The sequence below is a fragment of the Dufourea novaeangliae genome, unplaced genomic scaffold (assembly GCF_001272555.1).
Source record: "Dufourea novaeangliae isolate 0120121106 unplaced genomic scaffold, ASM127255v1 scaffold299, whole genome shotgun sequence".
Taxonomy (NCBI): Eukaryota; Metazoa; Arthropoda; class Insecta; order Hymenoptera; family Halictidae; genus Dufourea; species Dufourea novaeangliae.
Genome location: NW_015374192.1, coordinates 919892 through 942650, shown reverse-complemented (window position 1 = coordinate 942650; position 22759 = coordinate 919892). Strand labels below are relative to the sequence as shown.

General features: G+C 41.8%; 1 protein-coding gene across 1 annotated transcript in view; it reads left to right on the top strand.

Moving 5' to 3' along the window:
• Positions 1-19585, top strand: part of LOC107192206 (glutamate receptor ionotropic, kainate 2-like) — a 101345-nt gene extending 81760 nt beyond the window's left edge. Inside the window, exons 10-18 of the mRNA XM_015581416.1 lie at positions 3826-4029; positions 9067-9171; positions 14294-14551; positions 15083-15280; positions 15530-15755; positions 15849-16013; positions 16730-16830; positions 17648-17956; positions 19368-19585. Coding sequence (XP_015436902.1) covers positions 3826-4029; positions 9067-9171; positions 14294-14551; positions 15083-15280; positions 15530-15755; positions 15849-16013; positions 16730-16830; positions 17648-17956; positions 19368-19469 — 1668 coding nt within the window. The 3' untranslated portion in view covers positions 19470-19585. The remainder of the gene's footprint in view (positions 1-3825; positions 4030-9066; positions 9172-14293; positions 14552-15082; positions 15281-15529; positions 15756-15848; positions 16014-16729; positions 16831-17647; positions 17957-19367) is intronic.
• The last annotated feature ends 3174 nt before the right edge of the window (positions 19586-22759 follow it).

The following is a 22759-nucleotide window of genomic DNA, read 5'->3' as shown; positions in this document are numbered from 1 at the left end:
GACACGGTGGCTCGGGCAGTAGAGAATATAATCAAATTAAAACGTTTCTTAATGCAACCAATATCTAATGAGTTAGTTTAGATAGTAGTTCTTATTGACTCACCCTGTATACCTATGTTTCGAAATACATCGTAAAGAGCTTCACATTTCATTCAATAGAAATGTGATAATTACAATCTGTCATCATAATACAGTTCTCGACTCGATGATCTTCAGATCACGCTTACACAAAATTATAAATTGCATAAGTAAAAATTACAAATTCCTTAATATGATAGAACATATTCGGCGCTGATTCAGTTACATACACCTTCCGTCAAGTGCACATTCACGACTCGCTGGTCCGTACAGCATCGTCGTACTAATGGAACATCACCGGTAGCGAAAGGGTTAAACACACCTGTGCACGATTATTCCCCCCCCCGAGCGACGATCCAGTTCCAGAAACATCGAATACGATCGAATTAGATGTGACTCTAGGAGTGAGATATTAGATAAATCCGAAAGAACAACGTGGGCTCGTTCTGGTCATGTTAAGGGTCAGAGTTCAACCTGAACGCGTGTTGCCGAGCCAAGTAGCGTCCCTCAATCTTAGTCGACCTCTGATTAAACACGCCTTGTCGCCAGCCAGTCGCAGCTGACCGCCAATTAGCGCCGCGTTACCGTCGAGATTGACCGCGTCTCCGCGAGTATATCCTCTCGTCCGAACCGCCAATCCGCCGGAAGTGTCCAACACTTCCGGTAGACGTTTCCGAGTAGCCGTTTCTAGAGAGCACGTTGCTCTCCCTAGGTACCTGTCGCCCCTCTGATTCCTCGTGATCGATCATCGAAACGCGCCGTTCCGCGAGAGAAGTCGGAAGGTAAATCACGAACGCCGTTAATTGCTCGCGAGTGCGAGGCGCGTAACGAACCCCCGTGAATCAAGGATTATAGGATGCTAATTGGTTGGTGGCGACGCTTATCGACGTGAAATGTCCAGAGCACATCCTGTCGCCATCTTATCGGCTTTAACATTGCGATTTCTGTGAATATTTAAGGAGCGAGGTAGAGAAGAAGAAGCTATAGGTAGGTGTTGAGCGAAAGTTAGTTAACTAGAGATGTCATCGTATCTGCTACGTGTTCATATAGATTTATGTATTAGAAAATTGCAATCGATAATAAATCAGTGGTGTATTTCTGTCAACAAAGTCGAATTGAAACCAACTGAATTTATCGATTCGCTGGTATCTGATTACTGGGGTAATGTAGGTGTTGTTAGAGTAAATTGGTTGCCATAATTAACCCTTTCGATACTGCCATGTAATATAAAAATTGGCGATGCTTCCGTATGTTTAGATATTTAATTGTAAATAGTCTTTGCATTATAAAACAAACGTTCAATGAAAATTTAAACGCAATCAAATTTTATATTAATTCTATTTTAACAGTTTAAGACCTTTTCAATGTACAGGGTAGTTATTTCGTGGTGAGCGACTTTCGTCGCTCTGTAGTATCGAAAGGGTTAACGATACAATTAAATTTAATAAGAATCTTATAAGACCAATGTCTGAGTGTAGGAAATTCAGTAACAAAGAATGTCCTAAAAGTGATCGTTGTTGTCATGAAATACTATTTAGGTAGAGGGCTTCACGGATGATCGATGCAAATACTTACGACCAATCAGTCTGCAGGTAGTAGGTGTGCGTCGAGCGAAACATTAAGAGTTATTCGTCGATTATCGACTCCAGTTTTATTAATTACTTTCTGTTAATCCCGGACAGAATCAATGGACGATTTTCCTGGTACACGTGACGCGTTCTTACCATTGGAAGGAATTATTAATCGTCGTGCTCGACGCGATCTCACTCTCTCTCTCTCTCTCCCTCTCTGTTCCACTGTCTGGCTCCGTCATCAGCCTCTCGATCGTTCCCCCATAATTTAAAGCGTTCAACGGGACCTGTCGACGACGACGATTAATTCGAAGTTCCCAACATCCGAAAGATTTAACGCCTCTACAGCCTTCTCGACTAGATTTTAGCTGTACGGCTCAATACGTCGTGATTAGATTCAATTAAGTAACGAAGTTGCATTGATGTCATTCTTGTTCCGTATAATGAGTCTCTCGCGTGAATACTAACGAGAAAATTAGTAACGTATGATTTCTCAACACGTTTCTGCGGTAGATCTTGTATGCCTTTTACAACATTCCGTTAGTTTACGTTGTAAATTATTACGAAAAGTCTAGTGTGCTATAACGAACCTTTCAGTTTTCGGCAGTTCGTATATACGTCGCCCATTCCAATAGACTAGTAATAATATTTCCTTCTGTTCCCAAACATACATCAAACTTGAAACATATTACCATCTAGTTCCAAATTCAGTAGTTTTCTCGTTATCGAGCCAGCCAACAAATACCGTGGACCACCTCGAACGATTAATTGCTAACGAAGATTGTCTATGAATAAAACTGAGTTTCGAAGAAGTGTCATTCGCCAAATTTTCTTCTATAACGTCAGTAAAACTTTTCTCAAATATGTATATCTATACTTAACCACAATTCTTTTTGTAACACTGAATTCACAGCTTCCGCAACAATCTAAAGGTCCAATTACAAGATTAATATTACATCCAGAACTAACAAAAAACGTAATTTAAAAAGCGGTACGATCGACGAAATTACCTCAGAGCATGTTGTGTCCCAATTCAGCCGTCCCCTTTCCGTTCATCCTTCTAACATTCTTGCAGTTGTTCCCGTGTAGACACAGCTAAAACCCCTTCCCCCGATTGCCATATCCCGTGGGACTATTCGCGGTGGTAGTCTATCGAGCTGTAATCCATTTAGCCGTTAATCAACATCGAGCGCTGCCGAGTACTGCAACCTCTCTCTCTCTCTCCCTCGCCCTCTCCTTTCATCCACGGGCTCGTACAGTCCGCGGTGAATATCGATTCGAGTCGGAAAACGCGACTGGAATCCGATGCCGCTTAATCATCTCGTAGGTTCTCCCCCAGTTATTTTCATTTTGGTTTTAACAGAAAAACTTCTGGGAATTGTTCCACGCGTTAGATTGCATAGAATTCTCCCGGGGGGATCGCCTGGCTTCGCAGGTAAAGAAAAAGAGAGGGAGAGAGACGGGGAGGGGAGAGTTTCTCTGTCGTTTCGCGATCAGTCAATGGTTAGTTGGAGAAAAGAGGGATCGATTCGCGCGGGATCGCAGGACGATACACGAGGGAACAAACGCCATCCATTCGTCCGTGGGTTTGCTCTTGCTGTCAAACGAAGGAAAAGTGTGGGAGGGAAATTGGAATTTCGCGGGTAGAGGAGGGGGATGATCGCGCGCGTAGTAACCCCGGGGATATCCTGTGCATAGCGCCGGGGAATAAAGCCATCGGGGATTTAATCTGTTTGGAAGCTTGGAGGAGACGTAGACGAGACGAGGTTAACTTAGGAAAAAAGCATAAAACATGAGAATAAAAAGGTGAACGTGAAACGGACGAGTGAGTAATCCTAGAAGGAAAGCAGAAAGGCGCGAGTAAACACGAGGAATATTTAAAAATATTCACGATAAATAGAACACGATAAATATTCTCATGATAAACAAGTAATTTCAGAGAGTATTAAAAAAGACGTTCAACCAGGAACAGAGAGAGAGAGAGATAGGAGGAAAATGTGCAGAAAATGGGAGCAAAATAGATATATAACTGGATGGTTAGGGAGGAGAAGGGTCTTCGCGGATTGAACTGAAAATAAAAGGATAGGTAGAACGGGTCGGAGTGGAGGAAAGGGAGTGAAGAAGAGGAATGTGTAGGAGGACGAACGGTAGTAGCTCCTTTTTATGGTCCCCGTAGGAGCAGCCGTACGTAATGCTGAAGAGCCGAGGGAATTTCAGCGGGAACGCACGTTACGAGGGCTTCTGCATCGACCTACTCAAGGAGATAGCTCACATGGTGGGCTTCGCGTACAGGATCGAGCTCGTGCCGGACGGCAAGTACGGCGTTTACGATTACGAGACCGGTGAATGGAACGGAATAGTCAGGCAGCTGATGGACAAGGTGAGTATACACTGTTCCGCGGACCATGGTCACATTCACACGCGGAATCGTGTCTTAATTTGGCGACCATCGCTGTGGTCCCCGTTTCTGTCCAACTGAGGTGAGAGGGGAGGGGGGTCGTTTCGACACTTCGTAAGTATTCCAAACACTTTAATAGTCCCCAACAAGTAAACAGAGTGACGAGGAGTCTGGGGGGTCGACGATAAACCGGGTCCAGGAGGCGCTAGGAATGTCCGGTCCGCGGTGTTTTCGGGGGACTTGGTGAACCAGCAGCGGCTGTTTAAACTTTGATGACAGGTTTATCGTTGTTTCTAGTGGCGCGTGAATCAAGTATACCAATGAGAAAGAAGTTGTTCGAAAACTTTCTGTGTCTATCAGAAGATTTGAGAATATTGAATTCCCAATATTCATGGAATATATTCACATCCAGAAAGGTGCACAAAGAGCCTCTATCAAGCTAAACACAAAAGTATTAACGCGAATACAGGTGGAAAAGGCGCGAAGGTACTGTATCCAGCCCGGATTCGGGATTTGAATTCTAAGAGTAAGTTTCTCGCACCGATAACGAAGACACGGGTGTTACGACGGGATACCAGAGGCAGCTTTGCAATGCAAATCACGAGCCCGTTGTAGCGGAACGCACGTGGAAATTCGTGCATCGTGTTCCCCCCAAACCGAGGGGGTGCGAAACCACCAATGCTTCGCCGTAGCTTTAGCTGTCAACGACGTCCCACGTTGCAGCTAATACGCGCACTGCCGATTGATTAAGCGCGGGCTTACGTGGCAGATTCTGGCTGGAGGAGAGATCAAATACTCTAATGGAGTTAGTAAATTAACGTTATTAACGCGAACTCAATCGCAGAGTCCAGTATATTGCATAGGTAAACTACAAAATGGTTCAATCTAATACCAAAGTGATATGAAAAAAGCGGCAAGTTGATAAACCACAAAGGGTCTTCTGTTTAAAAAAAGCCTCTGTAGAAGTGGTTTATAAAATAAATAAAAGTGTTCGATGGATATAATGAACAAATCAGAGCATCTATTAAACACAGGAAGGAGCACCCAGTAGAGTGGTGGACAACGATATTTGTCTGCGCTTCTGTGTTTCAGTCGGACAAGGAAACTCATCATCCGAAAGTAACGGAACAACCACGCGTAACTACAAACGGGAATGTCTTCATTTCGAAGCTACTTTCGCCATAAATCTTGCACGTCGGAGTTGAGATTACTATTCTACCTAGCCAAAAGTCGAATGAGGGTACACTTTTCCACCGGGTCCATTATGTATGAGGGCGGTATTTACTACAATCTGTGGTCGTGAAACCCTTGATATCGTGGTTTTTCGTCCTATTAACGCGACAGTAATCACACAAGATCTAAGATAAAAACATGAAAGGTCTAAATTAAAATATTTCTCGTGATTATCAATGCGACCACGTTAATTTTGCCGAACCGTTCGAATGGACCGAGATTAATTAGAACTGATATTCCTCGTGGTAATCCGTATAAAGAATTCTTTTTTCCCCTACCTCAGGCGACAGCTGTTACAAAACGGGTGTGTTCGCTCTGTATCGCCGCGCAACCGCGTTATTAATTTCATCAGATGATCATTAATAATTTCTCGCGTCGTAACGCAGCGTCCACGATGCTCCGCGAACGGAAAAAAAAAATCCGACTCGCGGCCACCGCAATTCGCCGTAATAAAGAACGAAGAGAGATTGCCCTGAATAACTCTGCTACTTAGCGTTCTCTCTCGTCCTTTAATGGAAATAGATAGGCGTATTTACGTGAGTTTCATGATTAACGACGCAACAGCCTTCTCGCGAGATATATACAGATAAAACGAAATACCAGCCGAGGCGATGAAAATTTAGAAAGAAGAATAATAGGATTTTACTCTTGGACGTAATAAAAATTCACTGTGTCTTAATAAATGGGAGGAGAGTGTATAATTAAATGAAATCGATCTCCGTATCATAAGTCTCGAAACTTTTCCCTCGTAAGAAGTATCCGTTTTCGTAACGCTTTCATTCCCGAATTATTTAAATATTCTGTAAATGATTCATCAGAATTATGTATAGTAATTGCCATTATAATATTATATATAATAAAACTCAATTTTTTCACTTTTAATCGATAAACCCTCTTGAAATGAAGGAAACAGGAGAAACAATGTATTGTTTTGCCGATAAACTTTTATATGCACATTCAAATCTGTGCCATACCATCTACACAAGGCTAGAAAAATCTACTTGTATACTCACAAATATGAAAAACTACATAATACTAATATTTTATTTCGTAGTTAATGGGAACGAAATGGTCAAAATTTCTATGTCAATCGAACACAATTTATGAGAATATCGTATGTGACAATATCTGACGAAGTTTCTCCAATTTCTCGAGCGAATTTATAAAACGGGACTCGAGCTAGATCATCGAGGATAAGGAATCATTATCTATGCCAAAGTCAGACCGGATCAATGACCCGTCAAATTGATCCGTCAATTTTACGCTACACCGACCTTGCAATCCCATCTCCTCCCGTTTTCAAAAAAATTGGCCGTCTCGACGCGCGTCGCGATGCTCTGGCCAGGCGAACATATACACGCGAAAACTTGTTCGCGGCTCCCCGGGCTGTCGAGCTGTCGTCGAGCGAAAGTACCGAGCAACAAACTGCTTAATTATCGGCCGGTATCCGACTAGGTGACAGTTGTAAATCAATGGGAAATTACCGTGGCGCGAATTCCCGTCGCGTCGAGGACGTTGTGCATGGACGAATGAATTGTTGTGGCATTTATTGGGCGAGGTTTGATGGCGAGAGCTGATGACACGATTTCACGAGGTGTTCAATTAGAGGTATCAATGATAAATTGAACATGCATACATTTAATATTGTTCATTTAGTTGTTATTGTCAATTCGTCCATTGATATCGACTAAATCAAACTGTGTGGAATTAAATAATTTCAAATAACTCTCACGATTACGAGTAGGATGATATTTTTGCTTTCAGATAATAAGGTATTCGGTAATTCTTACACGGCATTTCATTTTATCTATCATCGTAAATCTCGAGATCTTGTACGTTGCTCCCATCGTGCATCCAGACCGCCAGCAAACCATAGTTCACGAGTTAACGTGGAGGAAACGAATGAATCGAGACATTTCGTCTGACTCGGGGGCAATCGAGGGAAAGTTTCTTCAGGAGGGGTCGGACTAAATCCCCCGACAGCTGCGGGGCAATTTTCACATGAACTCTTTCGCAGACGCACGCCAGTGTCGCGACGGACTGTTTGTTTTTCATTCGGCAGAGAATTTAATCTTTCGAAATGACTGGATTACTCTTGTCTAACCGCGGGCGACCTATTCTACTTGACAGACAGTAAATAACTGATTCCATTTGCCCTCTTACAATTTTCAGAGTACTAAGTCTGACTTAGAACAGACAAATTCCAAATTTCCACACCTAATAATAATCTAAACATCGCGTAAGGGAATCAAAAGGCTGACGCTCCACTCATTCTTGAATGAAAACGCGAAAACAGCTTGTCTGGCCACATATGACACATTCTACTTGTCAGGCGGTAAATGAACCCATTCCATTTGCTGACAATTTACAGTTCTCAGGGTAGTACATCCGAGTTAAAACCAACGAATTACACATTTTTACGCCTAATAATTATCTACACATCGCGTGAGGGAATTAAAAGGCTGACGTTCCAATCTTGAATGCAAAATCGAAAACATGGGATAGCTGTTCAGTCGGTGTTCAAATCCCTATTATCGGCTGGTCTGCGGAAGAAGTAAGGGAGGGGATAGGGTACGAGGCGGTCACGAAACCGAAAGGGTGAACGAGTACTTTCAACCCCCCCGTTTATCGGTCGTGGCCACATGTACGGTTTCCAAGCAGCGGCGGCCAGAAATAAATCTGCCTAGGCTGCGGTGGGACACCGGTGCTCTATGCCCCATGGCAGAGCGAGTGCTTTCCAGACGCTGAAAAAGCAGTTAGATAACGTGAACCCGGACTGCGTACGGTTGTAGTATGTAAAATCCTGAAAGACTTCTTCCGTTCTGCCCCGTCGATTTTAAGTATCTCTTCTACTCCTGCTATTCGGACCATTTCACGTTCACGTCGTCAGGGTCCTTTCGAGGGACAGGATAGGGTCGAAAGATTTTTTTCCAGTGAGTTTAATTCATCGAAAGAATGTCCAGTGGAATCAGAAAAACAGCTTGTATGGCGGGTTAGAGGACATTTTTTGGGGTGGGACGGATTTCTGTGAACCAGAAATGAGGTTGTGCTCAAGTGAATTCTTGGATAAAGGTTTCGATCCTATATTGGTGGCGATTAATCGATACCAGTGGTTGATAGATGGCTATCCTTAGGTCATCTACTACCTGACTGTAGCATAGATGTAATAGATTGGAAGACTGGAGAATGTCCTAGAAAATGGTCTTGCTCGAAAATGAAAACGATAATTGTTGCACCTCTGAAATATTTATCATATTTCCACCATTGGTAAACTGTACGGCCATCAACGTTTGAACCGAGCAATCACAATCGTTTCGAATATTTACTAGTCTACTAGTTGATCCTGTTTGCCCAATGTAGTGACAGCCTAGAATAGTATTAGAGTCCCCAGTTCACTTAGCACTGCTTGTCCCACCACTCGATCTACTCACATAAATACATCATTCTGACAATAATACACTATCATTGCCTCGACATTCGAAGAACCATTACGAAGAATACAGGTAGGAAGTTCTCTCATATCTCACGTCTTCTGCAATTACGGCCAGATACTTGGATCTTCGACCTGTCCAACGATACATCGTCGATGATACACCTTTCCAACCGCAACGTCGAGAGTGCGATTTGTTCGTTCTCGAACGTGATAGATCCAAGTACCTGGCCGCGAAATCCCTCGCGAAACACGCGATCACGTGACCCCCGGCCAAAGAAAATCGTGGCCTGGCTACACGTTTCCAGTCGCCATTTCCGATGATTAATCGAAACAATACGTCTCTCAATTCGCAGAAAGCAGACTTGGCAGTCGGCTCGATGACCATCAATTACGCCCGGGAGAGCGTGATCGACTTCACGAAGCCGTTCATGAACCTCGGGATCTCGATCCTCTTCAAGGTAAGATAAAGAGAAAACGTACGAAGCCCCCGGATATTTCCGTCCCAATCTGCGTGGATCGCTGGAATTTACCTAATCACCCGGGGCCGGCAATTATCCATCGCGAGGGGGTGGGCACGAGAACCGGGTCGCGGGCTTAAGAGATTGCTCAGGCCGAATAAAACACCCCCTTTAATCCAACCCAGCTCGAAATTGCCCCCCTGTTTCACGTTTCGGGATTCATAATTTCGATTTCGCGCCGCCGTCCTCTGGGGAACCCTGCGCGACCCACTTCCATTTCGTCCGGGATTTTCGCGCTTGCGTGGAGGTATTACGAACTCTGCGATTTGTTACTTCGTCCCTGATGGTATTCGGTTAATTACGATAAATTTCTCCTGTGTCTTCGACCCATTATTCCATTGAGAAAACCAACAGAACAGCTACAGACCGTAATATTTGAAGCTGCTACTTCTAAACTGTCCATTAAACTCTTCTTCTATAAGTTTCGAACACCTAACGTGCTTCTTCTGTTCAACATGTAAATCGTCCTCTGACGGAATGTCTACAACCTGTGTGTACCATACTTTACTGTTAATTCAACTTAAACCAAAAATGTGCTACATAGACCCTTATTCGAGGTTTCTATTCGATTAGCAAATTTGAAGGCTCCGAAGGTTTCGAGTTTTTAAAAATGACTAGAATGAATAGAAACAAGTTCAGAGTTTGAACGGTAAATTTCTCAGCAAGGTCCAGTTGAATTTTTGCAAAACGTGGCGAGAGGAACAGACAATCGACCGGTTATTATTTTCGTGGGGCGTGACAAATTCCCACGAGCAAAACCCGTGTTCCGCCGTAGATGACCGCTGCCACGTGTCGGCAAGCTAATTAGAACGGCTATCAGGTGATGGCGCGTGGATGATTTAATAATCCGTATCGGCCGAGCCCGCTCGACCGAGAAATTCGATTTTCGTTCAATGATCCGTTTCCTATCCACTTCGCCCCTTCTGTTTTCACCCTCTGTCGCTTGGCTCTAGTTGTTCCCGCTGTTGGACATAGCTTTCCTACGTAAACTTCCTGTGTCAAAGATTGAATATTAACGACAGAATATTATTAGATTATAATAACGTTTCCTTTCCAACCAGCACGTCGTGAGAAGGAACTATACAGGGTATCATGTAGGTATAACCGGATAAGGGGGAGATTCTACGTAGAAAAATAAGTTTGGTCGTTTTATTCCGTTTTTACTTATTATCACGACGAATACACGTGTTTCAGATTAATTTTCAACATCGATTTTCTCGAAAACTAAGTCTCAAAAAAAATTTTATTCTATATTTTCGTCTTAATTTTTCACGTAGAATCACTTCCTACCCAGTTATACCACCAGTTGCATGATACCCTGTATATCTACGCATAATCAATAGATGATTGACAAGATCATAGCATCGAACAATTTTCTGTGATGACCTAATATCATATTAAATTTTCGTTCCATTCTTTGCACTACAGACTTTATTCTGTCGATTATTCTGTTTGTCTCGATGTGATTCTGTTACCTCTGATCGACAGAGATTCTCGATCATTCGGTTTATCTTCATCAAGACTTCTCCGATATATTATTTCCAACACAGAATCGAAAGCTTTCGTCGGGAGAATGTCGTGGCGAAGGAACGGTCCGTGGCAGGGGATAACAGCGAGCGGCAATAATGAGGACAGGATTGAAATGGGGGGTGACAAACGGCCTCGCGGCGGACCCTAAATAAAATTTTCTAGACAACCGTGTCCTCCTTCGGGTTCAGTCCTGGTTTCCACGTTCCGCCTTCTATTTGCACCGGGTATCGATAGAAAACTCAATCGGGCGTTTCGTTCGGGCAAATTTACGAGACGACCGTGCCATTTCCACTTTTCCTTCGTTTCCTGCTCCTTTCCCCTTCCTCGAACCACGCTCACTTTTTTTACTTGTCTTTTTTTCCGCTGGAGAATAAAAAGCATACGATCTTTCTTGAATGTATCCCACGAAACATCGTCGAGAACGAGGTAAACACAGAAAAAAGCAAAGCGTCCGAAGAATTCCGAAGAAGCGTCTAGCGGAAGTGTAATTTTCTTTTTTTTTTTCTTTTTTAATTTATTTATATAAATGTTCTGGAAACTACTAAAATCTTTCAGAATAGTAATTAATATTTAGCAACTTCTTATGATTTACGATTTATACAACGACTGGACTCTTTGATAGTAACCATCTAGCAACGCTAGCAGTGTTGGCCAGTGACCTCTCTAATTAGTGTAATGCCACCGCTTAATTGCAATCAGTGTCGCCATTGTTTTCGCCCCGAGTGTCCTTTAATCATTCGATATCGTAATTGATCGTTCGGTGGGATCCAATCCACCTGTCGCGTTTGCATCAAAGCGGTCGCCGCGACGACGATGCAATCTGTTGCCGGCTACGGAGATCCGTAGCAACCGTGGAAAAGGAGACAAGCGTGCGACGGTCGTGAAATTACGAAATCAAGGCGAACCTGATATAAGATAGACCTAGCATGCAACGTGTTACACATAGTTTTCGTGGGAAAATAGTCTTCAGTTTCATAGAGGGTGAAGGTACCTAATACTGCCCGTCTTCCTAATATCGCCACCCGTTATATCTCGCAAACCAGGCACTAAAATTTATCGGTTACGGACTGAAGAAGTACCTAACCACATGCAGGAAAACATACTGCAATTACAGCGTCATGTGATCAACAATTAAAGAAAGGGAAGTATTTTAGTGAATCTTAACAGTGTACACATTTGACTGCAACAATTTTACATCACATTCGGAGAAGGTATGTCTAAAAAATTCTGTGAATGCATGAATATCTATTAGAAGTATATATAATTAATGATGCACTTGAAAAACGTAATCGATTCACACATTTTTCTTAATGAAAATAGCGTTCTTTCCAATTAGAAATGTATAGGTTTCAATTATTCTACCTTATGCTACATCAAACTTAAATCATTTCTCTTTAGTTTGTGACAAATCACATACAAAAAGTTCAATTGACAGCAATTTAACTTTTGCTAGGCGATACTAGGTACCTTCGTCCTATCTTCACTTCAATCGAATTATTAAAATATTCATAGTACAATAATCTCGTACAATAATATTGTATTGATCACTCCCATGATCGAAGGAATTTATCAAGTGTCATGGAGAAATTTTCAAATCGAATAAAAATGATCGATGTCAAAGTATTTAGTAATGAATGAAGCATTATATCAACGCGTTAGTTTCGTAAGACTTTAAATAAACTAAACTAAATTTTCAAATCATTTCGACAGATTTTTAAGAAAATGAATAACTTGTAATATTGAAAATAAAGTTCTGAAGGAGTACGAACAGATTTCCCATACGACGAGAATAAACCCTGTTCAACGACCCCCAAGAACGAGATCATAACTTCCGCTAGTAACTGTGAAACGTGACGAAAAATAGAGCCGACCTCGTAAATCCCGGTACTTTAGGACAGATGAGATTGTGTACCGACGAAATTTCAGTATCAAGCCACGCAGTGGATCAATTATATGGCGAAATTTACGACAAGCGCGTAAATGAGGCGACATGACAATATATTATACCCGACGTGAAAAACGCTGAAGATGACGCGTGTGGGTCGTTCGGTCGTTTGTCAGCTGCAGATTTTCGTGATTTCGATCGTTCCGCTGCTATTCTCGATTCCCGATGATCATTTCAAACGTCATTTATCACTGTGACCGTTGATCACCGTCGCTGGAATCGTTTATTGCACGTAATCAGAGAGTCCATATTGTCAGTGGATTTAAATAAAACGAAAAACCTGATCAACCAGTCAGTACGCGGATTATTTCTCGATGGTAGATGGTTCGAATTTCAAAAGATTCGCATTACGGTTCCTATTCTCTCGTTCAATCCTTTCGAAACTTTCGAGTTCTCAATCGAATCTGTGCTGCTGTTGGTTCCTCGTGAGAGGAATTAACTAACGTAAAATTGATCGTTTGTCTTGGCTCGAACGACCGAGCAAAAACGAATATAATCATCCGTGGGTGAAATACGGAAGATTTAAGAGAAATGGAATATCTTCTGAGATGTTCTTTAGAAATCCCACTGCTTCTTAGCGATTACAAAGAAACGGGGTTAAATGGAATAGATAAAATCGTGCCTGAACGCTGAAGATTCAAATTCGATTAAAAAATTATTTCAAACAATTTTCGACGTCGATTTCTGTAAACGGTATGGTTCTTCGATCATCATTCTCACTGAAGTAAGAAGCAAGAGTAGCGATACATATGCATGCAATGCTCACGTCGTCTCTTTTCATGAGCAGATTTCCTATCTTACGGTCACGAAATTCAATTTCAAACGCGAGCCCGGCTGCACGCACACACGGACCATAATCAACGCCCCCCCTATTCCCCCGTTGGACGGAAATTTACAAGCAACGTTTATAAGCGGAACGCCTCCGTGTAAACGATGCCCGCGAATTTAATTGAAATCCGAATCGATATCGATGCACCGCCTCGTACGTTGCTCGAAGGGGCTGTGTTCCCGAAGAGATACTATTCCTGCAGAATAATTGCAAGATCAAGAGAATGTTTTAGTGTTAAATGCACTTGTCCACCACAGTGGACGTCTACTTTATCACTTTAGCGACAATATTTAGAACATTTCCTGACAATCTAAAATTTTTTTCAAGTGGCATCCAATCATTAGAACTACTACTTCCTTACTTACGTAGTAGATAATAGCAGAACTACTATTTATCTTAACAGTCTTAAAATGATTTTATTTTATGAAAAAAGTAAATATTTGTACAAGATACCAAAAAGATACACTGACCGGGTTAATAAGTAGAGTAAAATCCCTTCAAATGGAGGATAAAAAAATCAAATACGATTGGGTACTTGAAAAAGATCGTGAGGATTTGATCCGTATTATGTTATTCGCACCAATTAGCGTTCAATTTAAACTTCCCTACCACTCCTTAAAATATTGTAAGATACACCTGTGACACCCTATATATCCACACTTATAAAGAAATTTTTAATGTATGATGTTTTCATTCGAAATGTAAAGCATAGGTGTTCTGATCTACAGGTCAAGGGACTGAAAGAAGTGAAATTCCAGGTGCCGACCAGCCATCCAGCCCGTCTATTCTCCTTCATGAATCCATTGGCCATTGAGATCTGGCTGTACGTCCTGGCTGCGTACGTCCTCGTCTCGGTGACGATGTTCGTCGTTGCGCGATTCAGCCCGTACGAGTGGAACAATCCACATCCCTGCCACCCTGGCTCCGAAGTCGTCGAAAACCAGTTCTCGCTGGCCAACAGCTTCTGGTTCACCATCGGCACTCTGATGCAGCAAGGCAGCGATCTAAATCCTAAGGTTGACTTATTCTTTTAATCTGTAGACGACTGTACACTTCGTTTTTTTCCCCAGTCACGTCTTTCATAGATTTTATGCGTCCAGTAGACCAATTTCCTTTGTCTGATCATTGACTGCCTATTCTACTTGATCGATATTTACAGCCTTAGTCGACCTCTCTGACTGTGACAAATCTAGTCTGCTTATCTGACCTTATCTGTCCATGTGTCTAACCAGGACAGATTTATTCCACACGTGTGAAAACTAATGACTTATTCCATTTGGCTGTCCGATCAAGTTATGGTTGACAGGGCAGTAGAAAGTGTTAAAATAACTAGAACTTCGGAGAGTTACAATGACAGTCCCGTTCTACCTTGCGTACAAATCGATTCTGTTCTACTGTGTTATTCCATCTATCTGGTGACGAACGACCTACTTTAATTGAATCTGTAGTCCATTTGTGGATAACATAGGCTGTCAAAGTCTCCTGCAAGTTAGAATGGTAGAACTCATAGCGATTGTATCGACCGATGATGGTTAATTCATTCTCAGGCTACGAGCACACGTATCGTCGGTGGCATCTGGTGGTTCTTCACCTTGATAATCATCTCGTCGTACACTGCCAATCTCGCGGCGTTCCTCACGGTTGAAAGGATGATAACGCCGATCGAGAACGCGGAGGATCTCGCCGGTCAGACGGATATCGCTTATGGGACCCTAGACAGCGGAAGTACCATGACATTCTTCAGGGTAATGAAACACTTTTTTCCCTTAATTCTATTCGTTTCATATACACAGTGCCCTGAATATAGGAAGTAAAAATCTCCTATGGTATTGACTGGGTTCGATTATTTCCTTAAATATAAGTAATTTTTTCAATACTTATAATTTGTATAAGATATTTTTGCTTCCATCTGAGCTGACTTATATTGCCCCTTATAATATTTCAACGTAGATACGTCTAGGGCAATCTGTACAATTAATACAGTTATATAACAGGACTCGATGATCGAGACTTACAAAAAAATGTGGCGATTCATGGAAAACAAGAAGCCGTCGGTGTTCGTGCCCACTTACGAGGAAGGAATTCAGAGGGTCCTTCAGGGAGATTACGCTTTCCTGATGGAATCAACCATGTTGGATTATATCGTGCAGAGGGACTGCAATCTTACTCAGATCGGCGGACTGCTCGACAGCAAAGGATACGGAATCGCCACGCCCATGGGTAAACGCGTCTTATCTTGGACATATTGTCTTTAAGTTTCATCGCGATGGAAGAGGTGCCACATTAAGGATATTCTTCGTACGGTTTTTACAGGTTCTCCTTGGCGCGACAAGATATCCCTGGCGATTCTAGAGCTGCAAGAGAAGGGCGAGATCCAGATGCTGTACGACAAATGGTGGAAGAGTCCAGGCGACACTTGCATGAGGACCGAAAAGGGAAAGGAGAGCAAGGCGAACTCTTTAGGTGTAGACAATATAGGTGAGCCCTGAACCTTTGTTCGTGATGAATCGATTGCGGATTTTTATGCATTTATAGCATCTTCTCATTTGGAAAATGCAATAAAATAAAGGTTTTAATTAAGTTTAATACTAATTTGTGTTACTATTAACGTGGGAAAGCCTCCAACAGAGAAATCAAAATTCTAGTCCATTTTAATTTTTAGACATTAGAAATCTTGAATTTGCATAAACTTCCGGGGTCTAGTCCGTTCTTAAAATCCAATTTAAAAGTTTTGTTTAAAAAATAATTTCTCCAAATTCCGAAATCCACGCGAGCGAAGCCGCGGGAAAAAAGCTGGTAATTAGTAAAAACGTGAGCAAATATAGAAATTTCTTTCTTCTTTTATGTATCTTTATTGAATTCAGGATAAAATAGTTATACAAAATAAATAATAATACTTGTATCGAATGTCACAGAGTATAAGCTATGAATGCATAAAATCCGCAGTCTAGTAATCAAGCATACAATACAAGATCCGTGAAATTCTCCAGTTAACGAATACCGAGACCAATATTTCACAGCGTACCTAGTATCTCGCGTTCCTTTGTTTCGATATCACCTAACGATTTATTTTTCTCGATCTGGACTGACGCGACAGGTTAAATGAAACTACCGAAGTGCAGTGTCCTACACAAGATCGGGACAAATGAATTTTTACATTTGCTTGAGGATGAATATCTTCTGTTGTCTTTTAGGCGGAGTCTTTGTCGTCCTTCTGTGCGGCCTGGCGTTCGCCGTGCTGATCGCGATTTTCGAGTTCTGCTACAATTCGAGGAGGAACACGCCGGCGGAACGGGTGAGTCGAATGAATTAGAAGAAAAATCAACACACGACAGTATGATGATCGTAATCCGCCGCGATTTTGTGGAACGTGTTGCACGAAACGATCAAATCGTCGAGTAGAAAGCAATTTTTTTCCAGGCGAACGATGCATGTTGCATGAGCTTAGGATCGCATGAATTTTTGTAACTTTTGTTCCATTCTCGCCGTCGTGGACTTTTTTCGACGCAGCATGAGCTCATCCTCCACTGAAGCATGCCGGCTGACTACAAATGCACGAAGCTCAGTCGTGAACCAAGGTCCGTTTTTTTACAAATATCATTTTCTCCGCACTCGGTAATTTTTTCTTCGCTGGTTTACGTACTCGCACAGTTTTGCTACTCCGTTTCTTTTCCTCTGCAATTTAGTCTGTTCTTTATTCAAGATTTCTTAACTCTTCGTCGACCTTGTTAGTTCTTTAAACACACGAGTTGCTGGCCAAAAGTTTGGAATCACTTGTGGATCCTTAGTAAGGTGATATCCTGTCATTGAAAATTAATACTTTTAAAAAGTTTATACAGGAAACTCTTAATTTTATAACGTTTCCAAATCAATTCGGTCACTTGCAGCTAATTAGACGCGTTTGGTGACGAAGTAGATCCCTATTTCCTTCAATTCACAGACTGATTCCATTCTCATGATCACTGATTAACCAGTAATTTTGAACGATGGAACAAGGATTCAATCTTCCTTCGAGTCCTTAATTTTCCTTCTGATATGAACATTATTGTTTCCTCTTTGATTCGTTGACTGATCGATTTACAAGTGTTTTATCGCGGATCGCTTCGATTCAGAGAGCTCCGATATCGACGCCAGCCTGCTCGGGTTCTCTGCAAGGGATCTCCCAGTCCGTGCAACAGCAGCAACAGCAACAACAAGCGCCACAGCCACAACAACAACAACAACAGCAACAACAACAACAACAGCAGCAGAACCACCAGCAAGAGTCCCTGTGCTCGGAAATGGCGCGAGAACTGTGCCGCGCGTTGCGCTGCGACGCTTCGTCGCGACGCCGACGTGCCTGCGAGAAATGCACGACCAACGTGCTTGGCTATCCGCCTGACAACCCCACTGCCACCCCCCTGAACGGGATGAGATCCCAGGTATTTCTTTCAGAAACACCATTGAAACCATGAGACCTAAATCCAGACTTAGTAGTAGTGGTGGTAGTAGGGTACAAGCCTGGGACTCAGGAGGTAGCAACCAGATGGCAACCAGGACTGTATACAGTATAGTAAATCCTGGATGAGTGTTCGAAGACTCCTCGACACTGACAAGAAGAGATCTCCAGGTGTAACGCTGACTTTTTATTGTGGTTTAACACAGTGATAGAGCTTGGAATTCTGAAGCCAATCATATTTGTTTCAGCCGCATGTGGCCATTAGTTTCTGAAATATTTAATGTTCAGTGCTGATGAGCCTTCGAACAATCATCGAGGATTTACTGTAGATGGTCGATAATTGATCATTTCTGGGGGCTGTAGAGGACCAAGTCTCTAATCCAATCGCCGATCGTCCTTTCATTTGATCTTAATTTACTGTTAGAGAGACCGTCGCATTAATGCGTGTAATAAGTTTCACTCTGAGTTAAATCAAAACACATATGAACCCAGATGTAATTCGGACTAACGCTTGACTAACACTTTAGTTGAAATTTACAAAGCCATTTGCGTTTCATGGTTCGCGAAAAGAGCTGTTTCGGACAGCTTAATTGGTCAAAGCAGTCGTTTGTGCGTTTCAACCACTCGTTTTTTTTTCCTAGTTTCATTACAGTTAAAAGATATTTTCTACGCAGAGGAAACATTAGCACGGCATTTAGTGTTGCGTTAAGTGAAACGCACAGCCGCTAAGAACCGCCCGGTCGCGGAACGATAATTTATGTTCGCGGAGAACAATCGATTAACCCCTTAACCGAACGAAACAGCTATCCCACAGCCGCATTTTCGACTGTAGGAACTAGGGGAAAATACCAGCCGATATTATTAACCGGGTTTAATTGAATTCGTACACTTTCGGCACGTCAATGTTATTATTAACCCCCTCTACCTACGATAATTCAATAACCCGCGATACATGGAGTTCCATTGTAGCAAATGCGATTTCTCAATCGAGTGGTGAATCTATAAACCTTATCCGAAATAATGCTACAGGGAAACGCGATGCAAATTTTACGGCAAAATCTTTTTCATTCGTTTAATTAATCTCTGAAAAGTCGTTACTTAAAGGTAATTGGACAATTCTTTCACTCTATCTTCGATTCCATTTATTTACAGACAAATATTGGTTTGTCAAAAATAAAAGGCATAAACGCCATTCACCTGAAAAAGCTATTCTTCTGAATACTTTTTAGAAAATGTACAAATGCCTGAAGAAAAATAGAAAAGTACTTCATCAGCTGACACCTCTCATCCCCTTCTCCCCAATGAAAACTTGCCAGATTCCTTATTCGGATTCGCGATCCAGCTGGCAAAAAAATGCTGAAAAATCCTTCACCTAAATCCGTCTACGATTACAGAGAAGCAGCCTGGGTGTTCCCACGGTCGAACTGCCGCCACACCTTCATATGCATCACCATACACCACCGCCACCAGCGCCCCACGACTACGACGGGACTTAGCCACCACGTGTATCACACTTCACGCGTACGTGATTCTCACCTGAAACGGTAACCAAAGTGAAGGGAGGTGACGACAGAGAGGGCGCCGAGAACATGAAACGACAGAGAAGCAAGTACAAAACGCGCATCGGAGTGGCGCCGGGCCGAGGATTTCGTTTTTCATTTTCCTAGGGATCGAGAGTAGAGACCCGCCGCGAGTGTCACGTCACGAGACATCGCTGAACCGAACGTTGCACAATACCTCTCTTTCGTAGAGCTTGCACTCACGATTTTTCGCACATCTTGGGTAACGATGATGGAAGATCGATCGCTGGGAGCGTGGGATCACCGAAGGCTACATGTTCGTCGAGATCAGCCTCTCCTGGCGTTCTTTCCGCATTTCTTTCGCGATTTCTCACTTCTATCGAGTGGAAGTATAGTTCAGTTGGTTCGTTCCAGAGGCGAGATCTCGAGGAAAGTGTGTCTTGACGGGAGGGCGATTTGCCGATGGAACACGGTGGGGCTCGATTTGTCTGGGCCTCTTCATGAGAAAACAAAGCAAATAATTCAGATGTTCATTTTCGACGAGCTTTTATCACCGGAATATTCTATGTTCCGATAATAGAAGCTCAGCAGAGTTTGATTAAGTGCTTGGATAAATGGAGTTCCATCGTGGAAAAAAGACTCCGGATGTTTGTAATTGAAATAGCCGCGAAGAAGTAATCGACAGAGGCCAACCAGTGGAGTGTTCTAAGACCACTTAACGAGAAACACGAGTGTGCAAATATTTCTTTTCATCCGCCGAAACTTAAACAAAACAAGGGTTGAAGATAATTCAGAGTGGGGAATGTAGCCTTGATCTGTAAGCTGATTTTATTGGAACCGCAGTACAGGTCAAGAGACATTATCCCCGAGCGTATTCCACCTTCAATTATTCTCACTGTTCGTGCAACTAGGTTTCGAGATAGTTCAGAGAAATGATTTTAGGCTCGAGTTCTCCCAGGAAGATTCGAAATAAGAACGACACTCGATACGTCGTTGGTAGCCTCGTATATGCGTCCACGTACACGAACTGCACGTACGATTTCACACAGATAAATACACATACACGACCACCGAACACAAGGACATTTTGTGTAAATACCGCGGCGGTACGCGCGAAAGTAGAACGATCCAATTGCGAAGTATTTTAACTAACGCGAAGCAGGAGAGTAAGTGTTTAGCGTTAAACGAGTACAACCAAGTAGACGTTTGGTGTCATTTAACGTGTGTATATGCAGATAGACGGCGAATAAATATAAGACGAGAAGACGAAGAAGGTTGCTTGTCTCTTTTTCTTTTCCTTCAAACCTTCCACAGATAACAATTACGATCCCAGTATCCCCTCCGAGGATACGAGTAGTTCATGATAATTTTCCCCACGACAAGAAAAGACCTAACATCCAATGTAATTATCCATCAGGTGCTTCGTGGTTTCCAGAAGCCTTTACCAGGTTAGTGTCAATACCGATAAAGAATGAATTCTGAATATTATTAGCACAAATGCGACATTATAGGTACTTTAGGTTCCTTCCCTTATTCTATAAATCTTTGGATTGAAATATGAGAGTTAATGGAACTATAAACATTTTGACAGGATGTTGATATAAATGGAACTATGAAAATTTTCTAAGTTTCATTTATTCGAGTTAACTAAAATACATATTCTAACTGGGTGAACATTGTACCTTGCTATTCTAACTGTAGTTGTCTGTTTCGACAGGTTTCTACAGAAACTACTGCCTTCGTCTTCCATTCTTGGGGTATAATGGTATCCGGAGTTACTACCATTGTTGCTGCGATTATTATGTAATAACAGCTAACTAATATTATTATGAAATATAGCAATTTATTACACACAATTATTGTACGCCTCCAAAAATGAAAATTTTGGTGACAAACTTATGGAACCTTCATGAAGTTTTGAAAATCGTACGGAAGATTTGTAAGTTACAAAAGAGATAATTATTTGCAAAGGATGAATTACATTATTTTATAAGCCTCAATAATATTTAAGGCCACTTTCACTGAATTTATACAAATATTATTACAAATATATAGTAAGTAGTACTCGTGGCAATTGTTGTTAAATTTTTATAAATACTATTGTACATTGTATATTTTAATACGATTTTTTCAATAGAAAACAAATCATTAATCCCAGAACTATGTCCACTCCTATTCCTAATTTCAATTTATTTTTTAATGATAATTAATAATAATAAATCGAAGAGATCGCTGCCGCATGTGGCAAACGGATTCTTCTCTGTCCATTCGTTGTAAACGTATTAAAAAAAGGTCTTCTCACTTTATATAAAGCAGGCTTGGGTACTTTTCATTTGAAATGAAAACTACAAATAAAAATAGCCAATATTTATTGCAAATAAAATAACAGATAAATTTACTTGAAAATGAGGATGTATGCAAATAAATTCCAAAGTCTTATTTCATAAATAAATTATTTCTAAATGATTTATTTGCCAAATATTTCGTTATTTAAAAAAATAATGCAAAATAAAAAATAATAGATTTTCGTATATAATGAATATATTTGTCATTGTAAATTAAAAAATATATTGTTTATTTAAATTTATGGGACAATACATAGATATACGTGTTCGTAATAGCATATTAAAAGTAATTAGTTTTTTGTACGCAAACACAAATTCCGACAAATCCGACCCCGAACCTGCACAAGCTCGGTGAAATCGGTATGGAACACTTCGGACGTTTATTTTTATTTCATTACTAATAATTCTATGATACATGTATATTGCATATATTTGTAGCATCCTGAAAACGGATATTAACGAACCATTCCACGTCGAAACGCACAGAACTGCGATCTTATTGACCGATTTTTTTCGAATTTGCAGCATTTGTTGATAACAACAAGAAACTAAATTATGCAAAATTTTAGTTTCTAATCTTGAACCGTTTCCGAGAATTTCCCTTGCGGGAATGCCTTACCGTAATGAGCCATCTCGTGGCCGCGGGATTCCGGGAATCGGGTGACGTCACGGCGTGCGAGCGAGAGCGGTAGAGCGAGCCGCGGTATCGGTGCTCTCCGTCGGTGTTGACGCGTGCCGAGGAATTTCGGTGGTCTATGGGAGGGAGGTGTGCGAGCGAGAGAGTACGGTAGAGCGTGCAGAGTATCGGTGCTCTCCGTCGATCCAACGCGCTAGTGAGTTGCGTCACCCAGTTTATTGACTTAGCCGTGTACGCCGTGTACCAAGGTCGTACCATCCCGTTCAGGTCTGTGCTTGCTTCCT